The sequence below is a fragment of the Corvus kubaryi genome, unplaced genomic scaffold, assembly GCF_017639235.1.
Source record: "Corvus kubaryi isolate FWS band 111438036 unplaced genomic scaffold, C.kubaryi_AGA036_p1.0 37308, whole genome shotgun sequence".
In the NCBI taxonomy this organism is placed as follows: domain Eukaryota; kingdom Metazoa; phylum Chordata; class Aves; order Passeriformes; family Corvidae; genus Corvus; species Corvus kubaryi.
Genome location: NW_024581096.1, coordinates 15,683,065 through 15,697,903, shown reverse-complemented (window position 1 = coordinate 15,697,903; position 14,839 = coordinate 15,683,065). Strand labels below are relative to the sequence as shown.

At 48.1% G+C, this 14,839-nt stretch overlaps 1 protein-coding gene across 1 annotated transcript in view; it reads right to left on the bottom strand.

Annotated features, from left to right (window-relative positions):
- Positions 1–3,279: 3,279 nt before the first annotated feature.
- Positions 3,280–14,839, bottom strand: part of UBAP2 (ubiquitin associated protein 2) — a 150,141-nt gene continuing 138,581 nt past the window's right edge. The window contains 8 exon segments of the mRNA XM_042028731.1: positions 3,280–4,480; positions 5,985–6,079; positions 6,081–6,176; positions 7,145–7,212; positions 8,624–8,731; positions 8,815–8,914; positions 10,222–10,436; positions 11,484–11,562. Of these exon segments, the coding sequence (XP_041884665.1) occupies positions 4,264–4,480; positions 5,985–6,079; positions 6,081–6,176; positions 7,145–7,212; positions 8,624–8,731; positions 8,815–8,914; positions 10,222–10,436; positions 11,484–11,562 (978 nt within the window). The 3' untranslated portion in view covers positions 3,280–4,263.

The following is a 14,839-nucleotide window of genomic DNA, read 5'->3' as shown; positions in this document are numbered from 1 at the left end:
GAGGAGAGAGGAGAGAGGAGAGAGGAGAGAGGAGAGAGGAGAGGAAGGCCTTCGGAGCTCAGCATGAAGTGAGGGAGGCAGATCTCTTTCCAAAATGTTGCTTGGCTGGGGTTTGCAGGGACAGTCCCTGCGCCGGCGGTGCATCCCTCTGGCCGCAGGCAGTGAAGGCAGCCCAGTGGCGATTCCTCGTCCCCGACGCTCCCTCGGTCGACTGCCTTCCTGCTTGCATGTTATCTGGGAAGGCAGCTGCACCCTCCTGAGGTGTCAGCCTTCTTCCAGCAAGGACTGACTCAGCCCCAAGTGCTTTTTGGAGCCGGCAGCGGGGCTCCCCTGTGTCTAGTGACAGTGTGGTACACCCCCGGCTTCACACCAGCCCTGAGAGGGCACCGCCAGGGTTGGCAAATGGGCCCCTGATGCTCCCGGCTGCAGAACTGGACTCGGGGCCACACCAGGGCAGGGGCACCAACCTCCGGCTTTCAGGCGGCTGGAGGGGGGTGAAGGAGCAGAGTGTGGCAACACTGGCTTTGCTGATGACTTGGTTGGAAATGAGGATACTGCATCTTTCAGGATTTCCCTTGTACTTTTGACCGTCTTCACTGTATACTCTCCAGTGACTTGTATTTCCAAGCTTGGTGTTGTAAGATGCATTATTATGACTCTTCTGTTACCCTTTTTTAATGACAAAAAAGCAACCTCTTTTGAGAGCTCCAACATTAACCAGACTAATTTCTCTTCCCCACTGTCCTGTGCAGTGTCATTGCTTGTTGACTTGCTGGTTTCCTTTTTTTGAAATACAACTGAAGTATGAGGGGATTTTTTTGAAACTATTTAAGAGATTGCAGAAAAATGTTTACCTGCTCTGTGTATTCTGGTTTTTTCTTAACCCTGTTTCTTCTGTTTCAGCCAATATTAGCGTTTACATTTGCAACTACATGTCCCTTCAAATGCAGTTTTCAACCATTCTGAAACCAGCAGGGTACACTAGATTTCTTAGTAGTTTTCTTAGCTGAACTCCCAGATCTTTTCCTTTTTTTCTTCAGTATAATTTACCAGAAAGAATTAACTGATGCATTTTTGTGTTGTCTTCTCCTTCAGTAGTTATATTTTGTCTTTTCTGCACATCTGTCTACTAATAAAAATATGAAATGAAAATATCTCTGTGCTGTTACTTTCATGTTTGAGCTGGTTGCATGGGTTACTCAAAGCTTTGTATAACAGCTGTTGATGAGTTCATTGCTGCCATGGTATCACTAGGCATATTTATACATAAATAATCTATACTTTTATCGCAAAATAAAGCTGCTGTGTGCACCTGAGACTGAAGAACAAACTGATTTAGAGAAGGACTTTGGCAAAAGGCCAGAGCTTTGCAGTTTTATTTAGTCTTCCCAAGTCAGGAAGGGGGAGACCAGTGAGAAGGTTGTTCATGGATTCATGTGACTGGAGCAGGGATGCAGGACTCCACCACTGCTGCTGGCCTCTGCCCTGGCAGGGCAGGAGCATGGTGCTCCTGAAAGGGTTGGACACGGTGGAGGAGGAGTTCGACCGCTGGGTCAGGGAGCCGCTTTGGCAGAAAAATTGAGGCCATGGCTGCTAGCCCTCCCGGGTGCCAGCCCTGCCTGTCCCACGCTGTTCCCTGCAGGCTCAGGAGGTGAGCAGGGTGTTTGCAGTGCCCCGGCTGCTGCAGTCAAGCTAAAATGGGCAGGACAAGTGTCAGGGAGTTGCACTGGCTGCACTTGGTATGGATGGCAGCACAGCAACTGCTGAGTCAAATGTGGCTGGGGCCCAAGTGCTTCTGCTGCACAGCTGAGTTGGAAGGAAGGGTGATGGCCTTTTGGAGCTGCCTTCCCAAAGGAGTCTCCATACTGGGGAATGGGACCAGGAGCGGTGGTGCTGTCTGGGATCTGGCCTGCCTGTAGCTCCTGCCTGACCCCACAGCACTGGGCTGCCCACAACTGCCAGTAGCTGCTTCCTCCAGCAGCAGCATGGGACTGAAGGCAGGGCAAAGGCTCCAGCCCACCCCGCACTGGGTAAGGCCTGGAGGCTGTGAAGGAGGGTTTCCCATCCTTTCCTTGATGGCCAAGTGCAGCTGGGCAACCTCAGCTCTGCCATCAGTGGAACAGGGCTTAGAGAGGAAATTGCTACAGGCCAAGTTCTGCCGAAGTGACAGTGTAGGGAAAGGGAGAAACATTCTGTTGAGTCTCACAGAGAGGAGAGGAGCCTGCCTGTGGCTGAAGGCAATGCTCTCCTGCAGGCAGGACCCTAGAGTAACTGGGAAGGTGTGGGACCTGAGGCTCAGGGGCTGCTCGTGACTGGCACCAACTCTCACCTGTTGCCTTTCCCCAGCTCCAGCTGCTTCTGGACTGTGACACACATGCAAGAACTGAGCTACATCCACGGGGCAGCTATAAACAAGCTTGTCTATAAACAAGACCTCAAGAGTGTCAAGGCAGCTCTGGGGAGGTCTGTTTTGAAGGGGGTAAACAAGGGGCTGCTGCTGTGAGGGCTCAGCTGCTACTGCAGCCTTGTACAGGCTGACAAGCCCCAGCCTGCAGAAACATTTTTGCTCTCCTTGACATTCAGGCCTCAAAGCTCGTGGCAGTGGGGCAGCAGCTGCCAAGGGCTTGGAGCAGCTGTTGAAGTTCAACCAGCATCAAAACCTGAGCAAGGGCAGAGGAATGCCATTTTTAGTTCTTGTGCCGTTCAGAGGCTGGGGGAAGGTAGGGTGACAACTGGGTCTCACAGGGCCCAAGAGCTGGTAACACGGTAGAAAGAGACTTCTTTTTTCTTATGGATCCTGAAAGAAAAAAAGCCCCTTGCCTGTTGTGTGCTTCACATTTACACACCTCCTCTACCACATGGGGACAGGACGATCAGAAGGATAAGCCTGGGGCAGAAGACTTCCCTCAAGAACTGTCAACACCTGCCCTTCCTCCCAGTGGAGCCCGTGGACCTCGTGGCAAAGAGAGAGGGCAGAGCTGCAGCTGTACTCCGTCCTTACCAATCCCAGCTGCTCGCAGGGACTCAGAGCACCACCCCAGGAGACACCAAAAGCAGAGACAGGATGCTCATGGCAGGAATGAGGGTGCTGCCCTGGATCCCATCCCTGCTGCGGGTGCCTGAGAGTTCTCAGCACACAGATGAACTCACCATTGTCAAACCCACCTGCTGCTCTTACCCTCCCAGCTTGGCTGCTGTTGCAGGAGCAGGTGGAAACGGACAGGCTGTAGAAGTTAAACTGCTCCTGGAGCCTTTGAAAATGCAGACAAACACCAGTGATATGCTCAGATCTTTATTAGGTGGAGGAAGGGCTATAAAGAAATTAAAACTCCTAGAACATTCACCGCACTGGTGCAGGACAAGAAGGACCAGGAGTTGCCTCCAAGGTCTTTGTTTTAAAAAAAGTGGGGAGAGACAGATGAAGTTTCCATCCAGTAGCTCTGGCTTTCCTGGGAAGGTGGCTCAGGGCAAAAAGAGGTACAAGACACAGCTTATACTTTTATTTAAGAAACCGCTACATAGTTTTTGCCTCTAATGATGCAAAGGAGGTTCCAGGACACACTGAGCCATCCAAACTCTCTTGCTAGAGAAAAACAACACCAACAACAAAAAACCCCCCCACAAACAAAAAATAAAACCCTGTCCTTTTTTTTTAATTATTATTAAAAAATTGAAAAATTTAAAGTTGAGACTGTAGCTCAAGGCCACAGTGATGAAACTGCCCACAAGAGCTCGTCTTCCACAGCGAGAGGGAGGCAGGGAGGAAATGAAAGAAAGGGGAAGGCCTACAAAACATTTTTTTCTTTTATTTTCCCCCTCTAAAATAACAGCTATATTGGGGGCCGGGGGGTAAAATCAAACCAACAGGACACACCCTGATTTGGATTTTTTAGAGGGCAGGTCTCCTTATTTGTCTGAATTTAGAACTGCATTAAATAAAAGGGCTCCAGCTCCAAAAAAAGGCGCAGTTTGTTTTTGTCTGACAGAGTTACAAAACCCATAGAGCTTAAAATAAAAAACAAACAAAGAAGGATGCCCTGGTGCAGATGGAATATGAATAATTAGTTTTCCTACAAAGAAAATAAAAGAGGCTGCAAGATGCAGAAAACCACATTTAGGCTCTATTACATTTACAAATACATACATAAATATATTACATATAACAGCAACTCAAAGAGGAAGCAGGCGAGTCACACAGAGGATAGCTGGCTGGCTGGCTGCAGTTCTCCCCGCACAGACATTTGGCTGAGCAGTTAACTTTTCCTAATAATTCCAGGAATGGGCTTCGGCTTTTATTTTCTTTTTTCTCTTTTCTTTTGTTTTCTTTTTTTTTTTTTTTCTTCTTCCTCTCCTTTCATTCTCTCCCCCCTCCCCGGTTTTGGATTTAGTTTGTCCAGTATGGAGAAGTGCCATAGGCGGTTTTGGTAGCCTGAGACTTTTGCTGCATGGTGCTGGGTTGGTTGCGTTGGCCAGATCCACCCTAGAAATGGGAAACAAAGGAGACAGGGGCATCAGCTGCCATAGCACCAGCAATCCCAAGAAGACAAGCCCACCCCAACATGGCCAGAGACAGCCCTGACACCCAGCAGCACAGCAATGCTTCCCCTTGAACAGCTCTGTTTCTGCCCTGCACCATCTCTACATCCCACAATCCAGGCCAAGCAACCATGGACACACCAAGCAGGAGCTTGGGGATGCACCATCCCACTGCCTCCCACCCACAACAGGCTCAAGCACAAGGGAAATGAGGAGCAGGGCCAGGCACAGCAAAGGAGCTTTCCCAAGGTGAGCTGAGGTGGCACACCAGACAAGGATGTCACACACTTGGAGTGCAAAATCATGTCCTATGACTGGACTCCAAGGCTGAACAGTGTTTTTTGCAGGGAATATTTAGGGTTTAGGAAAGTAAACACACATGCAGGTGAAACCAGATCAGAGCTGACATGCAAGCTTCAAGGGGGTGCTTGATTTTTCCCCAGAATCACAGCACAAGTGCTCACGTCCTGCCCTCCTCCCACAGACAGGGGACAGCAGCGCCTGCCTTGGCTTCACACCCCACAAACTATCCCTCCCCAGTCCACAGCGGGATGGACTCTCCACACAGTCAAAGCCTGGCTGAGGCTGGCAGGGATCTCTTGAGTTATCTTGCCCAAACCCTTTGCTCAAGCAGGATCACCTACAGCCAGCTGCCCAGCACCATCTTCAGACAACTTCAAGGATGGAGACTCCACCAGCTTTCTGGGCAGTGCTTGGTCACCATCCCAGCAAAAACATTTTCTCTGATATTCAGAGGGAATCTCTTGTGTTCCAGTTTGTACTCCTCACCCCTGTTCCTGTCACTGGACGCCACTAAAAGGAGCCTGGCTCCATCCTCTTTACATCTTCCCTTTCTGTACATCGATGAGATCCCCTCTCAGTGGTCTCCAGGCTGAACTGTCCCAGCTCCCCAAGCCTTTCCTCACAGGAGACATGATCCAGCCCCTTTGTCAGTCCTTCACTGGACACTTTCCAATACATCCACATCTCTCCCACAGTGGGGAGCCAAGAACTGACACGATGCTGCAGCTGTGGCCTCACCAGGGCTGAGCAGAGGGCAGGGATCAGTTCCCTTCACTGCTGGCAATGCCATGCCTGGTGCAGCTCAGGATCCCGTTGGTCTTTTTTGTTGCAAGGGCACATTGATGGCTCATGGTCAACTTATGCCCACCAGGCCCTCCAGGGACTTTGCTGCTGAGCTGCTTTCCAGCTGGGTGGTCCCTGACATACACTGGTGCACGGGGCTGTTTTCTCCCAAGGGACAGGCATTTCCCCTTGCTGAACTTCATGAGGTTCCCTCCCCAAGATGGTCAACAGCCACTGCTGCCAAGGCCCTTTCCCGGGGAGCAAAGCAAACAACAGAAGGAAACAAACACCCTGAGACCCTGCTGGGATGGGGGAGCAACGTGCTCTTGGGAATGCTGTAGAGGCAGAAGGGGCTGACTCACCTGCCCATCCTGCTGAAGGTGGTGATGCAGCATCTGGGAATGAGGCTGCTGATGTGCAGGGAGGATATGGAGAAATGGGGCTGGAGCATACCCCGGGGCAGCACCAGGGTTCAGGGGCCCAGTCGATCCGAGAGCAGAAGGCAGGCTGAAGGGAGGTGGAGTGCCAGCATGGAATCCCTGCTTGTCGAATGTCTGCACAGGGGACAGTGGGCACAGCGTCAGAGACTGGTGTGAGTAGCCCCAACCAGACCAGAACAAGACTGGCCCAAATACACATCACCTGAACCTTTCACCTACCCCACGAGGAAGCCAAGTCACATTGAATACCTGCAAGCACACCAGAGGATGAGTTTCAGCTCCTGTTCTCCCTCATACTTCTGCACTAATGGCTCTTGACATTTTTATTTTCACAAGACATTGTGGGTTTTATCCCCGACCTCTTTTCATTCAGAGGGACATGGGATGGCAGCAGCTGCCTAATCAGTCCTCCTCCCACTGAGTGGGCTCAGCCTAGAATTATTCAACTTATCCAGGGCAGCCCAACAAAAACACAGGAACTTGCAGCAGTATTTTTCTCCTGCTGGCCAAAGCTTGACCCCTAAGCATGGAGCTGACAGCTGGCTTCCTACCTGTAAGCATGGATCACAGCCAGACACCGACTTTCCCTGCTGACGGCGCAGGGAGGAGGAAACAGGAGCTGGACATAAGCCCAATGCACACCACAGCTTGTCAAAGCACTTTCTGCTTTGCCTGGGAAGCTGCACACTGAGCAATGGCCACAGGAGAGTGTGGGACAGGGACCTGCAGGTGTTAGAGGTGGTCACTACTGCCTGGTCCCTCTGATGGAAAGCAAACAGCCTCTCAACTCACCTGCTTAGGGGACTATTTTAACTAAAAATGCTAATACCCGAAACTTAATTTGCACCCAGGACACTGCTGGCTTGGCATAGTGTGGGCACAGGGAGCACTGAGCCTCTGCCAGCAGCTGCTGTCAGGAGCTGACACCACAGGAACTGTGGGAGAGAGGATGAGGCTTCACTCCAGCAGTAAACAGAGCCAGTGTCAGAGATGCCATGGCCTGCTGACCCTGGGACTGGCCAGCCTGGGAATAGAAATCATCAGCCTTGGGCCTTGAGGGAGGAGGGTCCAGCACTCCTCACCTGAGTCTTGTTATAGACTGAGCCGCTGATATCAGGCACACCCGTGTTACTTGAGGTCACAGAAACACCTGGAAAACAGAAATGCCACCAATAGTGAGAATGTCACCTCCCCAGCCAGCACAATCCCAAGCTTTGCTCCTGGCACCTCTGGCAGCTTCAGGGGATGCACCGCCCTGCTGGTTCTCCATGATCTCAGACCCACAGCACCCCACATGGGAGCAAAAGAAGGGGCACAGCTTCTCGTTCCCACCGCAAAAGCCCACTCGGATAAATCACTCAGGTCCACAACCCAGCCATTAACACTCAGATTCTAATGCACACCAGGCAGCAGCTGGCTGCACTGAGCACTCAATGAAGCTCACAAAAAGCCAGCTTTTCTGTAGGATCAGACGTGCATTCGGCTCTATTGAAGCATTTAAGAGCTTTCCAGTAGTGCCCTGACTGGTGAAACTCAGCATCTCCTATACATCTGGGCCCTTGTCCTTTCACAGCCTACAGAAGAGTGAGGTCTGCAGTGCTCCTCTGCCCTGACAGAATCAGCGTCACTGGCTCAGACTGGCTTCCAGCCGGACTGGCTCGTGCCACAACAGGCTCAGAAACACTCGCCATCAAGGTGGCTCAGACACTTATTCACAGTTTTATAAAGGGTGCCTCTGATCATTTCACTTGGATCATAATAAATCCAAGAGTTGCTTTGTTCAGTGAATCAGAGGATTGGGCTCAAGGGCACTGCTCTAAGCTTGTAACCCTCCTTGGACACTGCTCCTTTCTTGATTGCTTCTCCGCTAGAGAGAGTGTGATCACTTGGTGTTTCAAATGCACAGCAAATGCTTGGTACCTGCTTGAGCACAAGGATGAACCAGTTAGTGCTAAGCAGCCCAGTATACACTTCTCAGATCTAACCAGCATGTGCCGAATAAAGCTTTTGTAAAATAAAGCTGGATAAAGTCTTCAGCTTTTATGGTCACAAAGGAAACATTTCCAGGCATGACACAATGCTATGAGTTACAGGGTGTACAGGCACCAGCTAGACAGCCCAGAGATGTGTAAAGTGCACACCCTGCTCCTAACACACAGCTGTCTCAGGTGCCTACCAAGAAACTTAAAATCTAGCTATGATTTGGCAGAGGATCATTTCGGCAACAGCACTGACCTGCTCAAGTTTCAAAAACACAGCACTGTTGAAGGATCACTATATTCTTCAGCAAAGAAAGCTTTGGCTTAGGAAACAGCTTACCATTTCTCCCATGTATAACTGGACCAAGCTGTGCATCAGCCACAGAAATCCTTATGCAAAGTTCAACCATGGAGTTTAGAAGGAACAACTGTGCCATTAGAAAAGCATTTTGTATAAGGGAGATGGAGAAACAGCTTGGATCATGACCCTGTTTAGAGCTGGCTGCTGTGTTGACTGCACAGCACTGGGAGTTTGCCCTACTAAATCCCACTCCAGAGCAACCTCCAGTCTTGAAGTGTTACCTTTCCCAGGTCCAGTGCCAGCAGATTTGTTTTGTGCTTGAGATGACCCACTGTAGCCTCCTTTGCTGTAATCTCCAGCTGCCGTTCCCTGCGTTAAGTCATCGTAGCCTGCCGGTGTGCACAAGACAGGGAGTTACGGTGTGCAAGTGGTGCTGCAGGCGCTCACGGGGAAGCAGGGGCTCAGGGCTTACCTGTGCCGTAGCCATGCTGGCTGTAGCCACTCGCCTGCTGGAAGGGAGTCGACGCTGTGTTCAGGTTGACTCCATGCTGTTTAGCCGATGCTGGAGGCACCTGGACAAAGGACGGGAACAAAAAGCGTCGTTATGTGGGACACAGGCTCCCTCTGCCTGTGGGAAAGGCACCTTCCACCTCATGTCGGGAGCAGAGTCTGAAGTTGGGAGGACTGAGATGGCATGGCACTGCTTAGAGCAGTTAACTTGCTATAGTGGATTTGTGCCCCAGGATTTCTCCTAGAGCTGTCCCTGTGATTGCAGTGCAGCTCTCCCTCAGAACAGGCTGCGTATTTCTTTCATGTGCTGAATGTAAACAGCAAATTTTTACCCACAAACCTGAGAAGAACAACCACAGAATCAAAGTAAACAAAAATTCCTGCCTGAGGCTGTTCATAAAATACTATCCCTACAGGGCCCTAAATAGCCTCATCTACCCTTCTGCCTGGAGTAGCACCTCTTCCCAAATAACCTCTTTCCTCCTGAGACTTCCAGGCCCTGCTTTCTGACTTAATGGGGTCTCCTCCCTCCATGCTCTCTCAGCTCACTGACTCAGCTTTGGGTCTGCCCTTGACTCTCCAGAGACTAGTAAGGGCTTTCAGGAACATCAAATCCACAAGCTGCAGCTGTCATCTATTTACAGGAACTTGGACAGGAGTGCATGAGCTCTGGCCTTTTACTTTTTTTTTCTTCTGGGTGGGACTGCAGGTATTTTCTCATGTTGCATATTTTTGGAGATTGCCTGCAGACTGCGGAAGCTGACTTTATTCCATTCTAATGAGAATCCACCTGAATACTGACTCCAGCTCTGGGCTCTCAGTATGAGGAAGCTGTGGACCTGTTAGAGCAGATCCAGAAGAGGTCGCGAAGATGATCACAGGAATGAGCACCTGTCTCCCATGAGGACGGGCTGAGAGTTGGGGCCGTTCATCCTAGAGAAAGGAAAGCTCTGGGGAGACCTTTCTACACTTGAAGGCTTATAGGAAAGATGGGAAAAACATTTTACCAGGCTCTGTAGTGATAGGACAAAGGGCAGCTGTTTTAAACTGAAAGAAGGTAGATTTAGATTAGTTATAAGAAAAATATTCATCACCATGAGGGTTGTGAGGCACTGGCACAGGTTGCCCAGAGAAGATGTGGATGGCCCATCCCTGAAAGTGTTCAAGGTCAGTCTGGGTGGGTCTCTGAGCAACTTGGTCTAGTGGAAGGTATCCCTGCCCATGGCAGGGGGATTGGAATGAGATGATCTTTGATGATACTTTCCAACCCAAACCTTTCTATAATTCCAAGATGTAGAGTGTTTGGGCTGGAGAAAACAAAACCAGAGTGGTGCACAGGGAGGGTTTCAGTTTAGGCTGTCACACTTACAAACATGGTTGGCCCATATTGGAATGCACTGGGAACACCGGGCATTCCAGCATAGTAAGGGAGCCCAGTGTAGCTGTACCCCGGGGGCAGGGTCGGGTTGAGGAAGGGCTGCTGAGTCGTGTGGTGAGTCTGTGTCTGGTTCTGCTGCGGCTGGGCCAGTGTGGTCGCAGGAGCAGGAGAGGCAGAATCTCCACGGCCAAATTTTGTTACATCACCTATGTAAGAAAGAACTGATCAGAAAAGCTATCAAAGATACTGCAAGGTGGAGAATTCAATGGATTTAAATCCTCTGAATACAAGCAGACAACTACAGAGCAGGACACATCCTACACCTGAAAGCCTGAAGTTGTTCATGGGAAGTCCTCACCCTGTCTCTGTTCCTGACAGGATATTTGCCTGTTTGTGGCACAGAACTCTGTGCCATGGCTAATCCATTGATAAAGACAGATGCTAATACTCACCTATCTCACATGGTCTTAGCAGACTCATTACTATCAGATCACTGCAAAAAACATGCTAAAAGCAGAAGCATGATAAATAGCCAGAGAGCCTATGGTTGCTGGGTTAAAGTGTGACTCTCCTGGTGGTTAACCTGTTTAGCCAAGCTTCATGGGCTGAAAGCAGGTTAGGATTTACAGGCAGTGATGGGCATATTTTTGCCAATGTCTGTTTATTTGTCAAGCATGACTAGTTAAGATGTCCAGTTCCTCACACCACCAAAGTTCTGAAGACAGTAGCTGATGGCCAGGAAAGCAAGACTTGCATCGTGGGCCACCTTATTGAAGAAGTAGGAAGGGAAATTCAGTTATTAACCCCAAAATAGCTTCCCAAGAGAAGTGATAATGAAGCAGAAAATCCATAAACACTTGTATTTTCTGGCAGCCTACAGAGCAGCATGTTCACATGTTTACCAAGGAGGTGATATACATCAATCCCTTCTTTTTCACTCCCAACCAGCATTTCTTTTTGCTGGTTACCAGGAAGTATGACTTAATACCATCATTACAGGAACTACAACATCTATGGCTACAGTTTTAAGCTGTAATCAGATGGCAGCGAATGAAAACCACTGGCTGAAATCCTGGATGGCATTAATATCATTTTTGCACAATGACAGCTAAAGGGCAAGAGCAGAAACAAGGAAGCGCTTCTTTGTTCACAGAAGGGAAAAGCAACTCCTCTTTGAACAACAGCAGGATGAATATATGCACTGAGAAACCAGCATATCTCACATGCCATCCTCGTCTTTAACTAGCACTCACCTGAGTACGGGTTGTTAGCAAGACTCCCATCTCTGCCTGTCAAGGTTGCAGGAGCAGGGAATGTAATTCCATAGTAATCCTTGGAAAGAGACAACGTAATTTATTAATAGCTGAAACTGTAACACAGCTGGACAGATCTTAGGGACTGCATACTAGACACAGAAGGAAATTTTAAAAGCAAGAACTAAAGGAGGTTTGGGTGGAACCTGACTTTATATCATGCAGCAGAGCTGAACATTTACCTGGATCCTCAAACTAAAAATAAACCTACTTCATAGACACTTTTCATATTATATACAAATATTTCATTTCTTAATGGTAAGTTAAAGGCAATCACTTAGTGATTTCCCTCCCAGCTCCCAGCTCTTGAGCTGTCATCTTCCAGTGAGACTGCCTGAAGGAGAACTGACCATTGTGGGTCAAAGGCCTGGGGTCAGGTCAGGACTGTAATCACAACATGGATATAAAAGTCTAAGGGGTTTGCCCTTGTAGCATGCCCTGTTTTCTAAAAGTGGAAATGTCAGCTACGAAAACAACAAAAACATTAAAAGAGAGAGAAAAATAGTTACTATTGGATGACTTGAAAGTTTATTTAAACTACTTTACAGGAGACCTCAGGTCAGTAGTCTCCAAAGTGGGGCGTGCACCACAACCCATTGGGGTGTAGGAAGAAAATGGATTTGGTACCTTTAATAACAACTTAGAGAATTTAAAAATAGTGTTTGTTTAACCTTTCTCTCGTTTTTTTTTTAGGCTTTTTTGGTGTATGTTTTATAACAAATATATTAGTACAGGGGTATATGTACATAATTCAGAAATAAAAATACATTGAAGTTGAGTGCTCACAAATTTTTTGCTTATAGGGTGCATAAAAAAAACACTGACTCAGATCATTCTTCTAGGTCCTCTACAAGAAGGCAAGCCCTCCTAGAAAGCTTGCACTCTGGAATGACAGGACATGCTAGAAAAACCAAAGCAGTATTTTGACTTCAGTTTGGGAGAAAAGGCAAGAAGTTTGCCCTTCTCTCTCTGGGTGAACTCCACCTGTGGGTCTGGTACTCTACTTTTTTCCTCCTAATTTTCATGTTCTACTCCTCACCACTTCCAATTCAGAAAGAGATAATGCTTTAAGTAGTAATGTATCCATTTCCACATATTCTCAATCAGTGGAAAAGTCTCCTCCTTTGTCATACCCCTCTCATGCCATAACACCTCAAATGTTTTCTCAGAGTTGACAGCACCCCTCCACCTTGCTTCACTTCCATGCATCACTTCACTGTCTCCTACACCCAATCCTCTATCACCGAACATGAAATAATGTGGCAAAGTTTTAGTACTGCAGGTGCTTCCTGTAACTTGTAATGGTGCCATTATTGCATCAACCTTTCCTTCCCTGGTAATTCCCCCTTAGGAATATCTGTATCCTACATGTGCACACACATATTCAAACTAAACGTTCATTAGAAAATACGAGTGCAAGGCAGTTATGTCTGCATAAAAGGAAAATACCAGGGAAGACACTCTGCTCTTCATACATCACAGATATCTCCTGACCTAAAAAAGGGGAAGCTGCCTAAAGCCAAAAGCGAAATATCAGAAATAGGCTCAAAAAGTGAGGCAGAAAAGGATGAAAAAAAGGTAAGTGATGAGACATAATAGATTAAAGTTCCAACAAGCAGCTCACTGGGTATCACACAAACCAGCTGAGACACTTGTAAGATCTTTGCAACAGACGAACAGAGAAGACAGCTATCCCAATGTACTATCCCCATGTAACACACACCAAAAGAACCCATGCAACAAAAAAATCCACAGTGAGACTTTACACAATATGCACATTACTTGAGTTAAAATTAAAAAAAAAAAAACCTCAGGAAAAAATCCCATTCTTGCTTAATCAGCAGCCATGGGGATCTCTTGCTGCTGGAAGTTACACAGGAAGCAGTGACAACTTTCACTTGGAACTTTGCCCACTTTCACTTTTCATATGTAAGTCGACTGGCACATGAAATAGAAATATTCCTACCTGTTCCTGCCCCCAGACCATCTATCACTGCCACATTTTCACAAAAAACTCACAACAGAATTTAAAAACCCCCAAAATCTAGAAATCACAAACACCACATGAATAGCAGATGAAAAATACTTTGTGACATCTGTACATTTATAACTACCAACACACTGAGGGTAATCAATTCTGGATGTAGGGGTATGAGAAATGGCTCCAAAAATATTCTGCAAGATTTTGCAGAGAGAGGAAAAACTCTTGCACTAGCAAAGCCGCAGATGCCACGGAAAAAATAAAAAGTATTAAAATATATATATATATACATACAAATAGAATTTTAGAAGACTGAGAGACTAACAGTATTTGTCAATAAGAAATATAAGAAAACATTAATTAACATGCAAAATAGACATTATATACAAATAATATTAGAGCATGAAATAAGAAAAAATAGATGCTGCTAGGTAGAGAAATTTTAAAATAAACCCCAAAAAAAGGCAACAAACAAAACAGATGAAAAGACAATCCTGAAACACATCCCCAGCACAGCCACCTAGAAAATTTCTTCTGCAACACTTTTAGCTCCTGTAATAGCACAGTAGCCAGGCTTCTCCCTGGCAGCAGCCCCAAGAAAGAGTTAGGTCCCGTTCTCATAGCAGGGCCCTCTCCTTGTCACAGTGACAAAAGTCCTCAGAAGAAAACAAATGAAAAGAGCAAATGAAAAAACAGACAAAAAAACAAAAGTGAAAGTGGAGGAGGGAAATTCTCTAGAAGATGGTGATGAAAGGAAAGCCTGGACATGGGCACATAAAACTGCACACCCGGCAGCACCCCAAGCAAAGCAACCACCACTACTGAGCCAGAGCAGGCTCCTGCACAGCACCCACAGCTCCGCCATGACTGTACCTGGATGCTCACAGCCCTGCCTGCGGCACAGCAGCCTGGCAGTCCTGCTCCTCCTCACGGCTCTCGCCACCGGCCTCCCATGCCACCACCTGCGGACCCATGATCCTGGGGATGCACTCCAGCTTCTCCAGGACATGACTCTGAGCACAATACAGCCCTGCCACCTCCAAGAGCCGCCCTTCTTCCCCGACACCCTGCTCCACAGCAACCTCCGCCCGCACCAAGCCGCCGCCACCGCCCTACGCATCCTCCAGCACCTCTTCCACACCCTCAGCAGAAGGAGCAGCAGCCAGCACTGGCACAGCCAGGCTCGCAACGACCTCCTCAACAAACTCCAGCACTACATCCACCACCTCGAGCAATGCCTCCCTGACAACGCCATGCTCTTCAAAGGACCACGCAACCCACTGCTCACCATCAACAAGTACTTCAGGGACATCCA